The 22,846-nt window shown below is 42.6% G+C and overlaps 1 protein-coding gene, 2 non-coding genes and 1 pseudogene across 3 annotated transcripts; all 4 read right to left on the bottom strand.

Annotated features, from left to right (window-relative positions):
• LOC130041690 (nucleophosmin-like) overlaps positions 1 to 15,566 on the bottom strand; it is a 15,983-nt pseudogene extending 417 nt beyond the window's left edge.
• On the bottom strand, positions 2,069 to 2,140 carry TRNAP-AGG (transfer RNA proline (anticodon AGG)). The gene has a single exon. It is a non-coding gene; the product is annotated as a tRNA-Pro (tRNA).
• On the bottom strand, positions 2,450 to 2,522 carry TRNAT-UGU (transfer RNA threonine (anticodon UGU)). Its single transcript has one exon. It is a non-coding gene; the product is annotated as a tRNA-Thr (tRNA).
• A 747-nt stretch (positions 15,567 to 16,313) lies between the features above and the next one.
• Positions 16,314 to 17,321, bottom strand: LOC130041688 (olfactory receptor 6S1). Its single transcript, XM_056133935.1, has one exon. It carries the CDS (start codon positions 17,319 to 17,321, stop codon positions 16,314 to 16,316), a length of 1,008 nt encoding a protein of 335 aa, XP_055989910.1.
• Positions 17,322 to 22,846: the final 5,525 nt, after the last annotated feature.

The following is a 22,846-nucleotide window of genomic DNA, read 5'->3' as shown; positions in this document are numbered from 1 at the left end:
GAACTTGGCTTCCACTTTGGGATGAGAATCACCTTTTTCTATATTTGCCTGCATTTTTGCCTTAATGTCTTTTATGGAACTGAGTCCTTTCAGTGTTTTAGGAGTTTTCTCCTGTTTTTTTGAAAGATTCTCGATTTGAGTGTTGATGGTTTTGAGTCTCTTCCATTCTGGTTTGACTTTTGTGCATTTTTTGTTGTAGTATCTCATATAGATTTCTTTACTGGAGCTTTTTCTTCTGCTTCCTCATCATCAAAGTCATCATCACCATCATCATCATTGTTGTCATTATCATTGTCATCATCTTCATCCTTATCTGCATCAAGCTTTACTTTTTTTCTTTCTGTGGAACCTTGTTGCCCGTCCCAGGAGCAGAACATTTTCCAGATATGCTCAAGAACTGCACATCATCCTCCTCCTCATCTTTTGACTCTGAGTCTTCCTTGACAAAGTGCTGCCCAGAGATATGCACAGGCCCGGAACCTCACTTCAACCGCAGAACTACTAGGGGTGTGATCTCAAAGCCCCCCAGGGAAACCTTTGTCTGCACGGACATTTTCAAAGTTACCAGTGTCACTTTAATCGGACGGCCTTCATAATTCACGGCTTCTGCTTCAACAATGTGCAACTCATCCTTTGCACCAGCCCCCAAGCTGACCGTTCTCAAGGCTCATGTCCATGTCCATCGAATCTTCCATGGAACGGTGGCACACTCTTAGGTGGCGGAGAAGGCGAGAGAGGACACGCCCCATTGCAGGGTAGGAGCGCCCCGCGTAGGACGGAATCGCACCAGGGATCCCCCTACTCTTTTCTCCTCTCCCTTCCTGGCTGAAATCCCTAGATACGAGGCAATCAAGGATCAGACATTGTCTGCAGAGGACTAAGGTTTAAAAGGGGGGGAAGCAGCGCATGTGTCAATAGTCTATGTCAATGTATGCAGCTATGTGTAATTCTAAAAAATTACAGTAACACACAGTTCAATAGTTTCTATGGAAGAGAAGCCTGAACTGGGGATAATATGGAGACATGAAGTCCATTTGGGCTTTTTGTTAGGAATGAAATCTCACAGCCATGGCTTGATTCCTTTGAGACAAATTCAATCTCCATCTGAAAAGCCAGAAATAAATACTGTTTAACAGGTGTTTCTGCACACCAGCAGAAGTGGCAATATCCAATCATTACTTACAACATGTTCTATACAACTCAATGCTAATGGGTGGCAGCAAGGTGCTGTATAAAACCTTTGATTTTGGAAGTTCGTATTCTAGTAAGATGTGGGGAGGGAGACAGTGATCAGAAAAGTAGCAAAATTAATGTAGACAATGTTGAGTAGCAACCAGTTTACTTTTCTTGTGTGGCGGGTGGGGGGGGGGGGAGTAACAATATGGAGAATAGTGACAGCTGGGGTTATTTTGAATATATGTTACATAATCCAAAAAAGAGGTGGCATTTCTGCACAGAAGGAATAAGAGAGGAGGATAAACAGTCTCCATGTATTTGGAGGAACAATGTGAACTCAGGTGGAGCCAGAAGGAAGTAAGGGAGGGAAGGAGAGAGGAATAACCATAAACCATGCAAGAACTCTTAATCACTAGCATATATCACTGCCAAAATGATCATTGTAAGGTTGGAGAGATAGGACAGTGAGTAGACAGCTTGCTTTGCACGTGGTAAACTGGGGTTCAATCCCTGGCATCCCATTCCCTAAAATCCCCCCTGAGTAAACCCTTGAGCACTGCTGGGATGACCCCAAAACCAAAAAATAACATACATAAATAAAGATCATTGTATTAGTATAAATCAGCTTTTTTTTTCCTTTCCAGGAGAGAAAACAGGTCCTTAAATTTAGTGGTTTTTTTTTTAAAAAAAAAAAAAACTTAAAATTTTTAAAGCAGTTTTCCATGCACCATTTTTAGTTAACTGAACTGGAATTAGGAAAGGAAGGTAAATATGCTATTTCTACCTTACACAAGAGGCGAAAAAAAATGACCTGCAACCCCCAACCGCCTTCCACAGACTTCAGGGTTCCAAAGACTTCATCAATAGAGGAGGCTTTTGGGGTTTAAAACTAGGGCTCGTCCGGGATTTGAACCCGGGACCTCTCGCACCCTAAGCGAGAATCATACCCCTAGACCAACGAGCCAAGTCATGTATAGCACTTTTAATTATATCCCAAGGCTCATTCACATCTTTAAACACTTGCAGGAATATGCCTGAATGCTTCCTATTGGCAGGAGGCAGTTTGTTTAACCAGCTAGCACCAGCCTCACGAGGCAAGTCATTTATTAGTTCCTTACACTGTCTCCAGACACGGGAAGCAGCCGGGAAACACGGGGTCTCATTGTCTTCCCTGAAAGGAAAATAAATGCAGGCGGTCTCAAGGTCTCAAAGTCTTCCCTGCAGGTAGAGAGATCTGCTTGCGAGAGCCGCAGAAAAAAAAAAATCGCAGCGCAGGCTCCAGCGAGATTTGAACTCGCGACCCCTGGTTTACAAGACCAGTGCTCTAACCCCTGAGCTATGGAGCCCCAACTTAGCGCTGTCTTCTCCACGTCTCACTTTATAGATGTATACAGTAAACGTATCATATGGAAGCCCGAATTCTAGCGCTCTGCTACAAAATTACATTTTTTTTCTCTTGGAACCTTGGAACCTTGGAACCCAGTGCTTTGAGCTAAACCGCTGCAGACTCTCCTAGTCCCGGACATCTTTGCGATTCGCTGAAAAAGTACCTACTCTGGCTCTAGTGTCCGACAGAGTGTAGATGAAAGAATCAAGATGTTGGGTGCACAGGAGACCCTCCTGAGGAATAACAGCCACGTATAAAGAGAACGGGAGATTATGATGTAGCCCCTTCTGTTAGAACAGCAGTAAAATAAAATAAATCGGGGCGGGGTGGGAGGAGGGGGAAGGAATGGTTAAGCAGAATTTCTCTCATGGTTTCGTTCTTTCTGAATCCAGGACACAAATATCTAAACTTCCTTTTGAGGGGAGGAAAAATAGAAAGGAAAGGATCAGTTTGAAACTATAGCAACTAACACAACTAGGAGCAAAACAAAAACCAAAACCACGAAAAAACTCCAAGTGGCGAAAAATAACTCAGTTACAGAAGAATAGATTACAACAGCACATATCTCAGAAAAATAAAATATTGTTAATGTCTTTCCTTTTAGATAAGACCGTTTGGGGGGTAAGTACAAGCAAGATGTCTTGCACACTGTCAACCTGGGTCGGATCCCTGGCACTACATGGGAGTCACCAAGCCTGGACACAAATGATCCCTGAGCAAAGAACCAGGAGTATTCCCTGAGCACCACTGGGTGTGACCCCAAACAAATCAAAAATCCTGAAAGTACAAGCAAGAATTAAGGCATTTGTTTTCTCCTGCCTCTGAACCCCAATCCAATCCCAGATCACCTGTTACCCTCAAAAGAAAAAGATGGAATTAATGATTTGAGAATTAAAGCCAACATTGCTGCATTTATTTCAGGGATGTTCAAGTAAATGAAACACACATTCCAAAGGCTTCTTGTTCACAATCACATAAAATTAAACTGCTCTTCTGTAAGTTGTTTAATATTATTTTCAAAACAATCTCCCTTAGAAAATTATTGTATTAGTTAAGCCTCTTCATTTTTTAAAAAAATTTTTTATTAGTGAATCACTGTGAGGTTATAGTTACAGGCTTAGAAACTTTCGTGCTTGCGTTTCAGTCATACAATGATCGAAGCCTCTATTCTTGCTATAAAATTAATTTCACTCATATTCTTTCCTTAAAGAATGATGGACTCATCTGTTTTCAAAGAATACATTTTAATTCATTTAATTCATTCCTTTTAATTCATTAAAGGAATTTCCTACCATCAGATCTACCACTAGTAAATTATCACCATTGTGTTTACCCAAAGATGATGAAAGCTATTGGAAATTGTAAACTTGTTTTGAAATTTTGTGTTCATTTTACGATACGATACAGTTTATATAGGAATTTTAAAAGTGCTCCATATACAAACAATTAATTTGCTTCAGCGACCTCTTAGAAATATAGTGTAAACATCTAAGAACCACAATAGAATCCTCGATAGCTCTAACTCCAGCAAAGATATTCTAAAAAGTCAGTACAAAGAATACTGGGGCACACTTGTGATATAACGGGTGTCTTTTTTCATATCCATGCCAGACCAGTTGTTAAGCATATAGTAAATACTGGAAGCTCAGTATTCATATAGCATGCCCTTTTCACTGCCTCTGGTCCTGCACAAAAACTTCATCTTCCAGCTGAAGGACCTACAGGCCCATTAAGCAGACTTAATTGGACTTAAATCATCTCCAAAAATAAGCGATCATGAAGGTCATTGCTATGTGGTCATAAGTGTACTTCAGGATTCCTTGATGGATTGAATGAAATGCCCAAATATGAAGTGCCTCGAAAACCGACAGAATTTTAGACTGAGTCTGTGTTCAGCAGAAAAGATCTGCAGGAGAGAAACCCATTCTATTATAGCATTTTTGTTTGCCAAACCTAAAGAATATAACATATCCAGCCTGAAGAGAGCGACAAATGCAATTGTCAACCTGCTGGTTTTAGTTGAAGCAACAGCTTTAGGACAAGACCTGAAGGCAATGCAGGGAGAAGTTTGAGTGCCATTGTGTTGCTCCAGAAAGCCAGCAGCTCTAAATGCTCCACCCTACAGCTTGTCCCCTGGGGTCCTTGGAATTCTACCTAAATTTCCTTTTCTGGATTGATAGCTTCTCTCCCAAAGATTCAAGGGTAAACGCCAACAGGAAAAAAGGGTATTAGGGAATAAGAATATAATCCTTCCTTAAGGACATAAACAGATTTACTTCTATCTGGCATGAAAATAGAAGTTTAAGAATTTTGTTAAAGAGAGGAACAGATATTAGAAGGACTTCACTCATTTGTAGAGTATAAAATAACAACTTGAGACTGACACCTAAGGACAGTAGATACATGGGCCAGGAAGATTGCTCTATAGTTGGAAGCCTGCCTCATGAGTGTGTGTGTGTGTGTTGGGGGTCGGGTGGGGAGGAGAAGGCAGCTGGAATAGAACAAGAATCACCAAGAAAATGAGGGTTGGAGGAATTGGTCAAGATGGGAGATGTGTGCTGAAAGTGGATAAAGAACCAAACATGATAACCTCTCATTATCTGTATTGCAAACCATAATGCCCCAAAGTAGAGAGAGAGTAAGGGGAACATTGTCTGGAGGCAGGGGGAGGGTGTGGAAGGGGGGGGGTATACTGGGGATATTGGTGGTGGGGAATGTGCTCTGGTGGAGGGATGGGTGTTCGATCATTGTGTGACTGTAACCCAACATGAAAGCTTGTAACTATCTCACGGTGTTAAAAAAACAACAACAATAAAAATATTGTAAATTAAAAAAAAAAAAAACTGCGGGGGCCAACCCAGCAGTACTAGGGGAGGAGCGTATGGTGGTCTAAAGAGGCTGCAAGCGGGAAAGTGGGCAGGACCCCCAAGCGAATTTGCTCTTTTTAGCAAATCCAGGTGACAGGATCTTCTCCCAGAAACCCAAAGAAGCTTAGGATACAAACACCTAGCTCCTCCCCCACTCCTCAAGCCCTTCATGTTCTGGTGATGTCAGTGGACCCCACAGGTCGCTCACGTGAGAAGGAGGAAAGAAGGATGCGGTCACCTTCTCCCACTCTGCCTCTGCCACTTGGGTACCACTGGGAAGACTAGGCCTGGTAAAGTCTGCGATGAGCCCCTGCTCCGCATGGGCCTGACCGTTCCTTCCCCCCGCCCCCCCCCCCCGCCACCCTCCCCACCACACCTGTCAGCCCTACCAGGTGACTGTCAGGTCACACCTCACACCTGAAGTCCTCTTGGTCTGCCAGGCACGGGAGTTGATTCCCACCACCTGAGTTCTCAGGGAGCCACAGACTCAGGCTGGAGCGAGGATTTGCTCATTGCAGGAAAGGAGAAACCAGTCCCAGGCCTTACCCAGGGTATCTGGGGTTCTTGTCTCACCATGCAGAAACGAATTTCAGGAGTAGACAAGCAGTAAAGTAAAACAGTTTTTATTTGGAGGGTTTTTGAAGGTGTGTGTGTGTGTGTGGGAGAGAGAGAGAGAGAGAGAGAGAGAGAGAGAGAGAGAGAGAGAGAGAGAGAGAGAGAGAGGCTCATTCAAGAGAGAACATGGTTTTCTCCAAGGGCAGAGAGAGACCCCTACACACATTCCAGCATTAGATGTGAACACATGAAAGTACACATCTCAAAAGAGGAGATGCAGGTGACACATGTGTTCAGGCGCCACACGTGCTTGACCACATGGGCATAAGCAGCACAAGCACATGGGCTTGAGCAGCATAAGTGTACTCTTCCTCGGTTCAAGGTGACTTTTATAGAGTTTTTTCCAACCTGCCCTGAGGTGGGACTTCTACCTAGATAAGAGTTCATTGCTAGGGTTGTTGCTAAGTGGCTAGAATTGGGTGTGGCCTTTGAAACTCCTTTTCTTGACCTTTGATCCTGCTGGATCTTCTCTGGGTTGAATCCCTAAAGTTAATTGGATTAAGGGAGAGGTCCTAGGGTTTTTGAGTAACTTCATGAGGGGGCCAATCTCAGGGTCTGCAGAAGGTCTTATCAAGACTTTGTTTTCTGTATCCATAGGGTGGAACAGCCTTAGAATTTTCCTTCCCAGAAGTTTTGTTGACCTATGTCTCATTGCCGAGGACCTTTCCCTGTCTACCTGCCTGAATCTCTGGGACCCCAAATCCTAGAAAAAAATCACTCACAAATGCTTTCATTCTTCAACCAATCCCTTTCAACAGTATACAAAAAAAAAGGGGGCGGGGGGAACATTCTCTCTTCAGCCTGGGAAAGAAAATGTGACTATCTCAGGTTTCAGCAAAGTTCTACCTCAGGATCCTTGATTTACAAGGTGAGAGCACTGACGTCTGAAAGTATTAAAGCCATTTAACATTTAACATCAAATCCCCTAAATTGAAAAAAAAAAAAACAACTGCAAACAACTTTTATATCTTAGTAAAACGTAACACATGCTTTAAAACAAAAAGGGGTGTTTGGAAGGAAGCAGCCCTTTCATTTATGAGGAAGGATGGATGGGTCTGAGCAGGTCCCAACCTGACTGTGGTAAATCAGTGAACAGAGAAACTCAGTCTCAGGCCAGACACACCCACCAGCTTTGGTGACTGGAGTTGAGGGTGGGCGGCACTCCTGGGGCTCCATGGACCAGTAAGAAGAAGACAGAAAGGCAAGGGGAAATGTGGCATTAGCATCCTTGCCTCCAACCTGATGTAGGCAGGTAGATAGGGAAAAGGCCCTTGGTGATGGAACTTGAATTAACAAAGTTTCATGGAAGGAGAATTCTAGGACCAACCCACCCTGTGGATACAGAGAACAAAGACTTGATAAGACCATCCGCAGACCCTGAGGATATAGGCCTCCTTCCCATGAAATTCCTCTTTTTGGACCTCCCTGGTAACATCCTTAGCAACGGACTTTTACCTGGGAAGAAGCTTCACGTGAGGGCAGGCTGGAGAAACCCTATAAAGGCCACCTTGAACAACGGAAGGGCGCGCATATGCTGCCTGAGCCCATGTGTGCTTTCGCCAATGTGGCTGAGCACATGTGGTGCCCGAGCGCATGTGTCGCCCGCATCTCCCTTCTTGAGATGTGTACTTTCATGCCTTTCTCTCTCTCTCTCTCTCTCTCTCTCTCTCTCTCTCTCTCTCTCTGCCCCTCCCTCTTCAAAAATCCTCCAAATAAAATCTATTTGTTTCACTGCTTGTCTACTCCTGAAATTCCTTTCTGCGAGGTGAGACAAGAACCCAGTAACCCTGGGTCCCGGGTGGCAGAGGTGGGTGGGGAGAAAGTGACCGTCTTTCTCCTCCCCGCTTCACATAAGTCACCCGTGGGGCCCACCGACATCAAACCTGCTTGGATTCCATAAAACCCAACCAGGTTTGGCAGCTCCACTGCCAACCAGGGTTCAATCCTGACACTTCATAAGGTCCACTGGGCACCACCCAAAGTGGTTCCTAAGGGCAGAGCCTGAGTATCACAGGGTGTAGACCAAAAACCAAAACCAAAATAAATAAATAAAAAGCTCCAGTGCTCACAGATTAAGGCAGGTGTTCGAAAGGGAGGTGGCTTTCTCAAGCTCCTTCAGGACTAGACTAAGGGCCTCACACATGCAAAGTACTTACTCTACCACTGAGCTGCATCCTTGGTCTCTCTCAACTTCTTTTAAATGCGTCTTGTCTTTTCTTTCTTTTTGAGAAGTAAAATAGGTTTATTTAGGAAAGATGAGAGGAGACAGAGAGAGATAGTTTCCTAAAGGAAGAGAAATTATGCAGCTCAAACTGGGATGCCAATAACTTTCAGTAAAGGGAAAATTTGACACCCAAAGTAGAGGGGTGTGGGTGACTCCAAGACAGTGCTTGAGTACTTTTTAGTATCTATCACAGTTTTTTTTCCTTTGGACACACCCAGTGGTGCTCTGGGCTTATAGTACTAGCTATGGGGCTTATTCCTGGCTCTACGATCACTCATAGTGGGGCATGGGGGAACTATATTAAGACCATATGGGGTACTGGGGGGGTCAAACCCAGGTTAAGTATTTGCAAAGCTAGCACCCTACTTGCTGCATCTTTCTAAGCCCTTTAGGTAGCTTTTGTTTGTTTTTGTTTTGTTTTTGTACAATAACAGACCATGTTAAGGTGTTACTCCTGGCTCTGCACTCAAGAATTATTCCTGGTGGGTTCAGGGAACCAAATGGTGTGCTGGGGATCAAACCCAGATGTCTTCAGTCCCACCTTAGGTAGTTTTTTGTTTTGGGGGGGTTTGTTTGTTTGTTTGTTTGTTTTGCTTTTTGGGTCACACCCGACGATGCTCAGGGGTTACGCCTGGCCCTGTACTCAGGAATTACTCCTGGTGGTGCTTGGGGGACCATATGGAATCTAGCCTGGGCTGGTCGCGTGCAAGGCAAACCTGCTGTGCTCTAGGTCCACCTTAAGTTGTTTTAAAGATAATACTCATTATCTCTCTAGACAACTTTCAAGAATCACAACTGAAGATTCTTTTCCCTCTCTAATTATTGGTCCTTCTATTGTAGGCAGCTAGGTAAGGCAAACTGACCTTGGTAATGACCTGACCCTGGTAATGTACTTTTGAGAAATAGTAATAGGGGCAATAATACTAGGAATTGGGCCACACTTGACAATGCTCAAGGGTTATTCCTGGCTCTGTACTCAGAAATCACTCCTGGTGGTGCTCGGGGGACCATATGGGATGCCAAGATCAAACCTGGGAGCCACATGTACAAGGCAAACTCTACCTGCCGTACCAGGTGTACTATCACTCTTAAACAGGTATTATAGCACTGAAATAGCCCAAAGGCATAAGGACCACATCCTTTTGACATGCAAGTCCTGAGCTCTTTGGGAGGAGAAACTGAGGCACCACTCAGATGCAGAAATCCAAAGACACACCAATAGAAGGGTGGAACCCCTCAGTAAAGGAGTAGCTACATAAGAATCTGTGGGATTATGAAAAGACCACAACAGTGCAAGGCTTTCCTGTAATTATATTTTATGCAATATAATCATGTATGCAAATCGCAGGCAAAACTCATTTTGGAGAACTTTATAAAAGCTCTTTCCCAAACTCATTTGGGACTTGTTCTTCAAGCCCATGTTCTCTCTTGAACACGAATCTTGTTTACTTGTCTGTTTCTTTGCTTGGTTTTTATCACTATGGAGAAGCCTAAGTTCTCTCTAACATGTACTTCTCCCTTTCTCTCCTCTCACATCTTTCTAATAAGTTTCAGTAAAAACAACAGCAACAACAACAACCTTTGTTTCAAGGACTGGGGTAAGGTGCTTACATCAGGTAAGGTGCTTGCCTTGCATATGACTGACCTACGTTTGGTTCTGTGGTCCCCATATGGACTCCTGTGTACCATCATTCCTGAGCACAGAGCCAATAATAACCCCTGAGCATATCTGGTTGGGGCTTCAAAACAAAAGAAGGAAGGAAGGAAGGAAGGAAGGAAGGAAGGAAGGAAGGAAGGAAGGAAGGAAGGAAGGAAGGAAGGAAAAAAGGAAGAAGGAAAGAAGGAAAGAAGGAAAGAAAGAAAGAAAGAAAGAAAGAAAGAAAGAAAGAAAGAAAGAAAGAAAGAAAGAAAGAAAAAGCTTCACCATTTTGCCTCCTCCTGAAATTCTTTTCTGTGAGGAAAAGGTGACAGACCCAAATGCCTGTGCCTTATGAGGTTAGGAGCTAGGCAAGGCATTTTCCCTCAGAGTTCACAGCTGAGGTGAGTTGAGCAGAGATGGAAGTACATTTCTTCATTTGTTTGTGGGTCACATCTAGCAATGCTTGGGAGTTACTCCTGGCTCTACACTCAGGAATCACTCCTGGCAGTGCTCAGGGGACCTTATGAGATGCTAAGGATCAAACCCAAGTTGGTCACATACAAGGTAAGTACCCTACCTGCTCTACTCTGACTCTGGCCCTGCAGAAGCATTTTTTTCTTGAGACAACCTCCTGTGCTCCCCATTTTATCAGTTACCAGCCACACTTCCATTCCACTGAGTTCTCACTCAGAAATCTTGTAGAATAGAAATTCTATTATTACGAACAGAACCAGATGAAAGCATTATTACTTCCAGGGTCGAGTGAAGCTACAGCACCTTTTCATGCTAATGGGTAGTCGGTCAATTTTGGAGCAATAGCTTGTGGTTGGTGTGCTTTATCTCTAAATTTTTTATTTTATTTTTAATTTAAATTTTTAGATATCTAAATTTTTTATGTAGGATTACTGCTATTTATTCAGCCACTGATTAGCTGTAGATATCTAAATTTTTTAAAAAACATTGTCTCCATATATACTCCAACATGAAGTGTTTAATAATAATCACTGAAAAACATTCCTACTTTGGACAAACTTGCAGGCTATCGAATGTAGCCTGCCCACAGGGCAGAGTCTGGCAAACTCCCCGTGGAGTACCAAATATGCCAAATACCAGTAATAATGATGGGTCTCATTCTCCTAAATAGCCTTGAATATAATCTCAGGGCTAGGATGAAAGAGACGTTACTGGGGCCTGCTCGAGACAATCGACGAATAACAGGATGATGAAATGAAAAACATTCCAACAAAATAATACAGAAAAAAGCAAATCAAGTCTCATGACCTTTCCTTGGGATCCCAACTCTTTGAATTATTGTTCCTTAGATTTTCCCTCTAAAATCAAAGTTACTAGAGGTTAAGAACTTTTCTTGTGAATCTGTAATGTATCTCACAATGATTCATTAAAAAATAAAAAAATTAGTAAAAGTAAATAAGTAAATACCAAAAAAAAAAAAACCCTCTTCTTTTTTGAGATCGCAGATCCCGCCTGCCTGCACCCATGCTAGAGTGCTCTGTCCTCTCCATCATGAGGATCTTCCTGTCTCTGGTCCTGCTGGTGTCCAAAGGCCCAGTCCCTGCCCAGGCAGCCCCAGAGCTCTCCAGCACCTTAGAGAGGATCCCCGACAAGCTGAAAGATTCCAGGCAAGCTCAAGGAGATTGGGAAGACCCTGGGGGAGGGACCTGGTCAGTTGTCACCTGAATCAAAGAGAGTGAGATTACCACCAAGGTCAGGGATTGGTTTCATGAAACACTAGAGGAAATGAAGGAGAAATGAAGAAAGAACTTCTGAGCACCAGGAGGGAAGCCTGAGATTACTTCCCTGATAGTCCAGCGTCCCTGCACTCCCACTAATAATAGCTACTCAGAAAAAAAAAAAAGAAGAAAATAATTTTTTTCTTTCTCTTTTTCTTTCGTTTTTGGGCCACACATGATTGTGTTCATGAGTTATTCCTGTCAGTGCTTGCGGATGATTTGTGATACAGGGATTAGAACCAGGATCAGCAGTATGCCAGGCAAGTGCTTTATCTCTGGCACTCTCTAGGACTGGAATCATTTCTTGTTCATCTTAACATCACTTGATCACTTGACTTCCTGTTACTCATCAATTTGCTCAAGCAGGCGCCAGTAATGTCTCCATTCATCCCTGTTGCATGCTAGTGTAGCCCAATGGCGTCTGTTCGTTCTAGGAAAATGAAGAGCCTCAAACCGATTATTCAGGGTCTTGAAGAAGAAGTCTGACCATCTGGTAGGTGGGTGGCCACTTGGTCTTTTGACATCCCTTGGAATCCAGTCGGTAATGGCTCTAGTCCAGTGGTCTCCAAATCTCATTACGTGTCCAGCCCATCTGATTTTTGACTCCTTGGCAAACAAGACAGGATCCCTGATTCTTGACCATCGATGGGGGTCAGAACTCCGGATTCTTTCTCTCATTTGAGTGAAACGTGATACTCCAAGCATAGCTCTTTGATTCCTCTTTGGGAGACCCAAACAGCGTTCTCACCCTGTTTTTGAAGGGCCCAGGTCTCTGAGGCGTATGTTAATGCAGGAAGAACAGTGGAATCGAAGAGATGTGCCCGGAGCGGAAGGTTCTTCATCCTCTTAGCTATTTCTTGGACACTCTTGAAGGCGTTCCAAGCCACTCTCTTCCTCCTGCGCAACTCAGGTGAAGAACCTGCCATCAGTACTCATCAATACACTAGCTCGGCTCTTCACACGCTACCTGTCTGAATGCAAGGTTCCGTCCCAATGGAAAACCAGCAGGACTGTACTACTGTACAAGAAGGGAGACAACCACGACATTGGCAACTATAGCCCGATCTGCCTATTGTCTATCATCTACAAGCTGTTCACTTGAGTCATCCTGAGTAGGGTTGGCAGAACACTAGATGAAGGACAACCATGCGAGCAAGCCAGGTTCTGAAAAGGATTCAGCACCATCGACCATATCCACGCGATAACCAAGCATGTTGAGGTTTCTCGGGAGTTCAAGATGCCACTCTGTCTAACATTCATTGATTTAAAGAAGGCCTTTGATTCTGTTTAGATGGAAGCAGTCATCAAAGCCCTAGCCAATCAGGGCATTCAATACATCAGGATCCTCTGTGAGCTGTATTATGGATTCACTACCAGGATCTCACCATTCTATAAAGAAGTGATCATCAATGTCAAGAGTGGGGTTCGGAAGGGTGATACCATTTCACTGAAACTCTTCAGTGCCACCCTCGAGAACGTCATGAGATGACTGGAATGGGAAGGAATGGGAGTGAAGATAGACGGTTGGCAACTATATCACCTCCGCTTTGCTGATGACATCGTTCTAATAACACCAAACATTAGCCAAGCGGCACGAATGCTGACCAACTTCAACTGTAAGTGTGGAAAGGTCGGATTACAGCTGAATCTCACAAAAACAATGTTTATGAGAAACAGTCTCGTTCCTGACTTCCATTCGCTCTCAATGGAACGACCATCTCTGAAAGCAACAGTTACGTGTACCTAGGTCGAGAAGTCACCTTAACATGTATTAGTATATTACAATTCCCAGTAACATTTTGGTTGAATAAATGAATATTTGTCCAAAACTCCAAAATCCCAGTTTCAGTTTTAGAGGAAACAAAAGGATTAGAAATCCACTGAAGCAGTATGGCAGCTCTCTTGCATGTGTGACACCTGTGTTATGTTCTCTAACACCACACCACACACACATACACACACACACACACACACACGTAAAAACTAAAGAAGATTGAAGACAATAGATATAAAAATGTAAAATGATGGGGGAGAAATTCGAAGAGCTGGACTGCATACTGCCCCCCTCCTACCCACCTAATATTGAAGTTATAATTCTGGTGGCCCCCACCACCTCTGGGGAAACCCGGAAGAAAAAAATATAAAAAGATCGGTAAATTAAACACAGTGCAATGACAAAATGATTGAGGATGTTTTTAATTTATCATTGTAATAAAGTGCAGGTTTTGGAGGGGAAAGGGTGTTGCCCCATTCGCCCTCTCCTCTCTGGAAAGAAGATGGCAGCCACATGGGTGCCTTGTGGAGAGTAGGTGTGAGTCGGGGGTGTGGGGGCGACTAAAACCTCATGGGAAGGGGAGCATTCCAGTCCGTCCTTCACGCCCTACCGAGGCCGCCAGTTGCCCCCCACGAGTGGCTCTCCAGCACGGCCACGACTCCAGAGCACAGAAACCAATCTCTTAATTATCTGACTCTCAGTAGAAATACTTCCAGGGTTAATTAGCAAAATAGCGGAAATCCAAAACCAACATTTAATTCTTGAACCCAGCTGTAGAAAGCGAATCACTTCACAATGCTTTCTCAGCGTGTCTGATGTGGGGGGAGGGGGTAAACTCTAAATAATAGTGGTGCATCTTTTACTGCAACAATGAATCTAATCAAAGCAGATAAAGTGTCAACTAGAACTCATCTACCTCGCAGGCATTGGGAGGGGTTGGGGGTGGGGTTTTATTGGGGTTCTTCGTGGTAAAAAATAAGTATTGGTAAAGGGAAAGGTGTTTGATATTTGCATGACTAGGACCTAAACCTGAAAGCTTTGTAACTTTTCCCACAGTGATTCAATAAATAAATAAATTATTAAAAAAAATAAAATAAAATATTAATGTAAAAAAAAGTGCAGGTTAGAAAACCAATTCTATTATTCATAAAATTTCTCTTTGACTTGCTTTTCCAAAGCCATCTGGATTATCATACATAAATGACTAAAAAAAAATATTTGTTCTCTTTTCCATGTACAGTAAATAAAATTGGTGGTAGGGGGGGCATATACAAAAATATCCAGAGAAGTTATTGTTTTGTTATTATAAGGGAATCCTTATTGAAATTTTTGATTTTCTTAAATTGTGGGAAGACTACTGAGAATCTTAATAAGTTTTAACTTCTGGTGAAGGCTGTCCACAGACCCTTTTATGTATTGAATAATAGTTATGAAGTGTTTTCCCAGACAAATACATATCGGCTTAGACACAAGAAATTTATGTAACTGTGGGATTTATACATTTTCTTTTTTCTTTCTTTCTTTCTTTCTTTCTTTCTCTTTCTTTCTTTCTGTCTTTCTTTCTTTTTTTCTTTCTTTCTTTCTATTTTTATTAGTGAAACACCATGAGGTACAGTTGTAGACTTACAAATTTTTGTGCTTGGGTTTCAGTTATACAATGATCAAGTACCATTCCTCCACCAGTGCCCATCCTCCACCACCACAGATCCCAGTATCCCTCCCACCCCCCATCCCGCCCATCCCACCCTTCCTCTGTGGCAGGGTATTCCCTTTTGTTCTCTCTCTCCTTTTTGGTGCTGTGGCTTGCAAAAGAGGCATTGAGTGGCAATCATGTTCGGTCTATAGTCTACTTTCAGCATGTATCTCCCATCCTGGGAGGATCCTCCCAACACCCTTTATTTGGTGCTCCCTTCTCTATCTCAGCTGCCTTTTCCCCTAGCATGTGCGGCTGGCCTCTAAGCTATGGAGTAAACCTCCTGGTACTTATCTCGGCTATTCTTGGATGTTAGTCTCCGATTTTGTTACTTTATGTTCCCCAGATAAATGCAAGGATTTATACATTTTCTTAAGTTCATTTTCAGACCATCTGAAATGGTTACCAGGTACCATTTGGGACTTGCTCTTCAAGCCCATGTTCTCCCTTGAACACAAATCTCTCTTAATTGTCTCTATGTTTCTTTGCTTGCCTTTTTCCACTATGGAGGTTAAGGCTTCATGAGTTGGAGGTCTTACACTAAAATGATGGTTGGTGCTAACTATGGTATAGAATATATGAGATAGAATTAATGATTTTTTTTTTTCGGAGAAAGGATAGTCTTTGTGGGGCTGGTGTACAATGAATAGGGTATTTGCCCCACACATGACTAACCTGGGTTCTATCTCCAGCATCTCCAGTAGTAATTCCTGAATGTAGAGCCAAAAGTAACTCCTGAGCACTGTAGGGTATGGCCCCCAAGCCTTCCAAAAGTAGTAGTAGGAGGAAGAGGAATAGAAAGAGAAAGAGAAGAAGAAGAAGAAGAAGAAGAAGAAGAAGAAGAAGAAGAAGAAGAAGAAGAAGAAGAAGAAGAGGAGGAGGAGGAGGAGGAGGAGGAGGAGCAGGAAGAGGAGGAGGAGAAAGAAGAGGAGAAGAAATAGGAAGAGGAAGAAACTATGACTTGAAACTTTTTTACAGGTTTCAGAATTCAACCATCCAACCTTCACTTATTTTCTTCTTTTGGGGGGGATGGGGAAGGAGGGCATTATACTAAACATGGTGATACTCAGTAATAGCTCCTGGCTTTGTGCTCAGGGATCACCCTTGGCTAGATTCAGGGGACTATATGCAGTACAATGGTTTGAATTGGGGTCAGCTTATGCAAGATAGATGCCTTAACCCCTATACTATTTCTCTGGCCCACCTCTTATTTTCTTATCAAAACTTTTAGCAAGGAAGACATCCCCCCAAAAGCTTGTCATCACCTTCTTAAACATGTCCTTCAAAACTTCCTTGACTCGCTCATTGCGCAGGGCATAGATGAATGGATTCAGCAAAGGTGTCACAAATGTTGTTACCACTGTCACCGCCCAGTTAGTATCCACAGAGCCACTCTGGGATGGACGGACGTAGAGGAAAATGGCACTTCCATAGAAGAGAGTCACCACCATCAGGTGGGAGGTGCAGGTAGAGAAGGCCTTCTGACGGCCTGAAGCAGAGGGGATGCGCAGGACAGTCGAGACAATGTGGCCATAGGACACAGCAGTAATCAGCAGGGAGGATATAATGACAAGAGCAGCCAGAGCAAAGTCGGTTTCCTCCAGCTTCTTGGTGTTGGTGCATGCCAGGCGCAGCAGTGGGCCACTGTCACAGAAGAAGTGCTGCACGACAGCGTCCTGTTCACAGAAAGGAAGCAAGGCCACAGCCACTGTGGGACCGAGCACAGGGAAGAGCCCACCCATCCAGCAGGCCAGGGCCATCCGTAAGCACACAGCACCATTCATGAGCACGGGGTAGTGCAGAGGGTGACAGATGGCCAGGTAGCGGTCCACAGACATGACAGCCAACAGTAGGAACTCAGAAGCCCCAAGAAAGAAGTAGAAGTAAAACTGCGCAATACATGCAGCAAAGGAAATCGTGTGTTGTCGGGAGAGGAAATTACTCAGCATCTTGGGAATGATGACTGAAGTGAGCAGGATCTCTAGGCAAGAGAGGTTACCCAGGAAGAAGTACATGGGGGTCTGCAGGCGAGTATCTGCTCCTATCACCCCAATGATCAAGACATTGCCTGTAAGAGTCAGCAGATAGACGAGAAGGAAGACAGAAAACAGTTCTGCCTTTGTACTGTTGAGATTGGGGAAACCAGCCAGGATGAATTCTGTCACACCACTGCTATGGTTCCCTCCAGAAGTCATTATTCTTCCCACCTGTGCAGCAACATGAACATGACTGGGGTGAGGACAGCCAAATCTTTATAATGATAAACCACATACTCTCCACTTTCTCCAATCACAGAGTCAGCTAAGATAAGGAAGGACCTCAGGTCCTCAAATAATTTATTTTCAAGTTGGAGAGTTTCCGATTTTCCTAAAAGATAACTGAAACCTAGGTGTGTATAAAATGTTAAGAAAGAAAGAAAAAAATAAAAGAAAGAAAGAAAGAAAGAAAAAAGGAAGATAGAAAGAAACCTAGGCCATTAGTACATGTCTTATATTAAATTATTCTTTTCACGGAGAATTTTCCCTGAAACACTGAAATCTAATGGATCCCAGCTTGTCAAAGAGTGCTTGCCTAACAAACGTGCCATCTTTTTTTGTTTGCTTGTTTTTGGGTCACACCCAGGAATGCTAGAGGCTACTCTTGGCTCCCTGTTCCCCCCGGGTTGCTCCTGGAGTTAGAACCCAGGCCTCCTTTAGGCAAAGCTAACGCTTGTTGCTCAGCTTGTTGCACTAGCTCTCCAGCCCCATTATCTTTTAAAGAGAGAAAAAGGAGAAATTACATTCACTGAATGACAGTTGAACATACACATATTTTTGTTTAGCACTGTAGCACTGTCCTCCCGTTGTTCATTGATTTGCTCGAGCGGGCACCAGTAACGTCTCACAAATTATGACACTTACTGCTACTGCTTTTGGCATTTTGACTACGTCACGGGGAGCTTCCCAGGCTTTGCCGTGCGAGCGAGATACTCTCAGTAGCTTGCCGGGCTCTTTATTGTCAAATATTCTGGAGAATATTGAGTTGAGTTTCTTAAGCTTTTTATGTCAATGATATCAACAAAGTCCTTTCATAACTTGACTTGCCAGAGATAAGATAATACATTTTCAGTAGTCATTCATTAAATCAGACAAGAGGTCCATTTAATTTATGGTATTCTTCCATCTAAAGACCATTACCAGTTATAAGAACCAAATCAGTACTATACTGAAGCTTTAAAAAAAATTTCAGGGGTTGGAGTCATTGTACAGATGTTAAGGCGCTTGCCTTGCACACAGCTGACCCAAGTTCAATCCCTGGCACCTCATATGGTCCCCTGAGCCCACCAGGAATGATCCTTGTAGAGCCAGGAGTATGTCCTGAGCACAGCTGGGTGTGACCCAAAGTACCAAAAAAAAAAAAAGAAGTCTTAAAAAAATTATTAACAGAATACTGGTCCCTTTTAGCCATTTGGAGCAAGAGAGTTTCCTTTAAGAAATTGTTCTTGGGGCTGGGGCGATAGTACAGTGGGTAGGGTGTTTGCCTTGCATGAGGCCAACCTGGGCTCAACTTCCAGCATCCCACATGGTCGATTTTCCAGCATCCCATTATGGTCCCCCGAGCACTGCCCCGAGTAATTCCCGAGAGCAGAGCCAGGAGTAACTCCTGTGCATCGCCAGGTCTGACCCAAAAAGAAAAAAAAAAAAGAAAGAAAAAAGAAAAGAAAAAGAACTTGTTCTCTATCAGTCCAATTCTAGAGTACACGCCAGCTGACTTTGTTCCCAGAAAACATGAAGCTCTTTATTTACAACTTCTTACCTGTGGTTCCTCCTGGATAAGAAAAATTTTGTAAAATTTATCTAGGAGAAGCAATTCTAAGGGCTTTCTTCCAGGGTTTCCATTCACTCAAAGTCTCCTCTCCTAGAGAGAACAAAAGGGAATGCCCTGCCACGGGTGGGACAGGGGAGAATGGGGGGTGGGAGGAATACTGGGATCAGTGGTGGTGGAAGATGGGCACTGGTGGAGAGATGGGTACTTTAACGTTGTATAATTAAAACCCAAGCACAAAAATTTGTAAGTCTACAACTGTACCTCATGGTGTTTCACTAATAAAAATTTAAATTAAAAAAAGTCTCCTCTCCTTCCATTACTATAAGAAAAATTGTCTTATAATCAATAGAAATCATTCAATTTTTTGCTCTGTGTTAATTATGTATCAGAGCTATTATTGGTGATTCTATGAATAAGGGAGACATTGTCACTATCCTCATGGAGCTCCCTTACAATAAGAATGACAGAAAAAGTAATAAGGAACAAGCAGAATGTCACAGATAAGCATGCAGTCTAAGCTTAGAGGAACATAGAAGAGGAGACAAGCACTTGAGACATAAGTATATTCTGGAGAAAAGTGAAACCTAAAATAAATACTGAAAACTAAGTATGCATTTGATCAGAGGAAAAAGACTGTTTAGTTTTGTTTTTAATTTTCAAGTGCTTTTGGATTTGGTTTAACATCTTACTAGCCCCTTCACTGATTTACTGTGACAAAAGAAAAAAACACCCTCGAACACATGTTTATTTTAGCACAGTACAGTTTAAAAATGTTTTAGTAATAGAAGATAGAATTGAGGAAGAGAAAATCCTCTCTAGAAATCTAAATAGGAGCATATAAAATGGTATTCTACAATATCTATGTGCCTATTTGATTTTCTTTGATGATTTGTATTTAATAATTGGAAGTTAAATGTCAGAATAGGACAAATTCACATTTGTTGACTTGAAATAATCTTGAGGGCTTACATATTTTCTCTTAGTAGGATTTTTATTTTTACACTCCTACCTGCCTGATTTTCTTCCCTCACTCACAATGTTCACTGGTTCATCTATTTTATTTTGTTTTGTCATCAATTTTATAATTTTATTTGAATATGTAGGTGATACCATTCAATATGCACCATTTTTTTCTTAAGAGAATAGGGGATTTTTGTTTGTTTGTTTGTTGGGGGGGGGCATTGCTCAGGATTTACTCCTGTCTCTGTGCTCAGGGGACACTATCAAACCAGGATTGGCCCTACGCAAGACAGGAGACTTAACCATTGTACTGGGCTATTGCTCTGGTCCCAAAGAAAGGTGTTTTTTTTTTTTTTTTTTTTTTTTTTTGCGGGGAAGAGTGCACACCTGACTGTGCTTAGTACTTACTCCTGGTTCTGCACTTAGGAATTACTCCTGGCATTGTGCAGAGGACCATATGGGATGTCAGGGATCAAATTTGAGTCAGCCACATGCGAGGCAAGTGCCCTACTTGCTATACTATCTCTCCAGTGCCAAACAGAGGGGTTTTTACAGAAAAAAAGCAACATGCAAGCACAGAAGAAAATTTTCCCTACCTACTCTTGATGTTTTTGATGTCTCCATGAGGGTGATGTTCATTCTTCAGGAGCTCTTTCCCTTCTATTGTTTATTTCTGGTTTGGTGATCACACCCAGCGGTGCTCAGGGGCTAGCCCCAACTCATGATCTTGGCCGGTCAGGGATGAGCCTGCAGTGCTGGAAATTGAACCCAGGATTCCGGCACACAAAGCTTGTGTCAACCCATTGAGATATCTCAGACCCTCTTTCTGTTTGTTTGGCTCCCTCTCCTGCTCCATTGTGGAGTTCCTGTCATACCCGGCACTATGAGGCTGACCATTGCCTCATAGAATCTTGGAGTTCCTGAGGATGAATAAAGAACTTGGTAAAACAGGGAGTTGTTGGGTGATTTGCTTCTTTTTTTCATGCTTTTCTCTTGAGTATGATTCTTCAGATGCTAGTCTTCTTTGTAAACAAAGACACTTCCTGATCAGTTCTAAGGAGGACACATCACACAGCCTTTTTTAATGGACAAGAATGGGTTTGCATTTCCCTCCTTGTAGCTAGAGGATTTTTTGGTGATGTGATCACTGTTTTAGACTTAACCAGGCACACTTGAAGTTAAGAAAAATAATCTCACAATTCCCCAGACTATAACACTATTAGAATAACATGGGTCTGGAAGGTAAGGGTAGGAATGAATGGGGTTAAATTAACTATGAAATGATTTAAAGCACTTACTTGTAGTGTTCTTTCTTTTCTTCTTTTTAAGTGTAGTGATTAAAAGATACTCCATTTAAAGCCAGCATCTTTTAGCTGATGAGTTTTATGTACAGACAATCATCTTTCCCATTTTAGACTCCCTGGGGCCTGATGGTTTGAGTGCAGGGAGGAAGAAGGCTGAAGTCATTGGTTTCTAACAAATTTCTTAATAGGAACAAAGGATCTTTCAGCTTCCACTGAGAATGCTCCCTTCCACTGAAGACTGATGGTGTTAGACAACAGGAACCCAGCTAGCAACAGTGTCTGCCAGAGGGGGGAAAAAAAGACACAAATGATGAGGTTATAGAACAATGAGAGAGAATAATTCCTAAAAGACCCAAGGGAAATATGCGTTTGAATGGAAATTTCCCAACTCTGTGTTTGACAAATCCAAAATAGAAGAAAAAGAAGACTAACCTTTCTTTCAACAAATGTTGATTGGGAATATTTCTGCCTTAAACTGTCAACTACCTCAAGGCAAGCAGCAGCCAAAATGCAGTGGGGATAAGAGACGGGCTGGGATTTGACCTGACCTGTAGTCATCATCCCTATTTCTCCTGTGTGACACTCACGGGAAATGTTTATTTCTCAGACAACACAGATATTGTGCCTTCTCCCTAAAGACTTAAAATGATATTTGGGATTCCCTCCCTGTGCTTCAGGGTTGGGAAGTGCTAGGAGTCCCGAGGGTGAGAAAAGATTGGGGAAGTTTTCTTGCATCATCTCCTACTTCTGCTTCTTTCAATTTTGTGCTTTATTCTCTGTTAATAGCATATAAAACATCACACATCTAATATATCATTTTGGATTTTGGATCATTGTTCATGTTTTTCCTTTTTTGTTCACTCTGTTGCCCCTAAGGACTTGACTAATTTCTACTCAGGTTCTAAGACTCTATTGTCTTTGAATATTTTCTGTTCTTTGGAGAAGCTCTTTCTACCTACTCCCCTCAAACCCAGCCCTTAACTGCTCTGTCAACATGAATCCAGCAGGTTCTGATGATCTCAGCCTCAACTCTTGATCTATGGTGTGGAAACTTTGCCAATCTTTTGTTTAGAATTTCTATGTCCATGATTGTTGAATGAGGTTGTTGTAGAATAATTCTTTCTTTTAATGTTCACGTCAGCCTTTGAGAGAAAATTCATATTAGCTTTGAAAAATGAGTTATTTCTGGATTTGTGGGGATTCGAGTTATTATTACAAATTTGTGAGCAGGTCCGGCCACATCTGCCAGGGCTTAGGGGCTACTTCCTGCGATTGAGAAAACAAATAAGGGTCACTTGCATGCCAGGGCAGTGCCTTAATCCCTGTGCTATCTCTCCTGTACTTGCTATAAATTTTTGCTTCTCTCATTTTTTAATGCTATTTATTCAGCCACTGATTAGCTGATTGAATTGTGCATGAACTCCACCATACTTTTTTTTTCCATTTTTTATAATGTTATTTATTGAATCACCGTGAGAGCAGTACAAAGCTTTCGGGTCTAAGTTTCAGTCATACAATGAAACATCCATACCTTCACCAGTGCCCATTCTCCACCCCCCAAAACCCCAGTATACCCCCATCCCACACCCTCCCCCTACTTGTGGGGCAGATGATTTCCACAATACTCTCTCTCTACTTTGATCACATTC

Source organism: Sorex fumeus, unplaced genomic scaffold, assembly GCF_029834395.1.
Source record: "Sorex fumeus unplaced genomic scaffold, SorFum_2.1 ptg000098l, whole genome shotgun sequence".
Classification (NCBI taxonomy): Eukaryota; Metazoa; Chordata; class Mammalia; order Eulipotyphla; family Soricidae; genus Sorex; species Sorex fumeus.
This window is presented reverse-complemented; position numbering and strand designations above follow the sequence as displayed.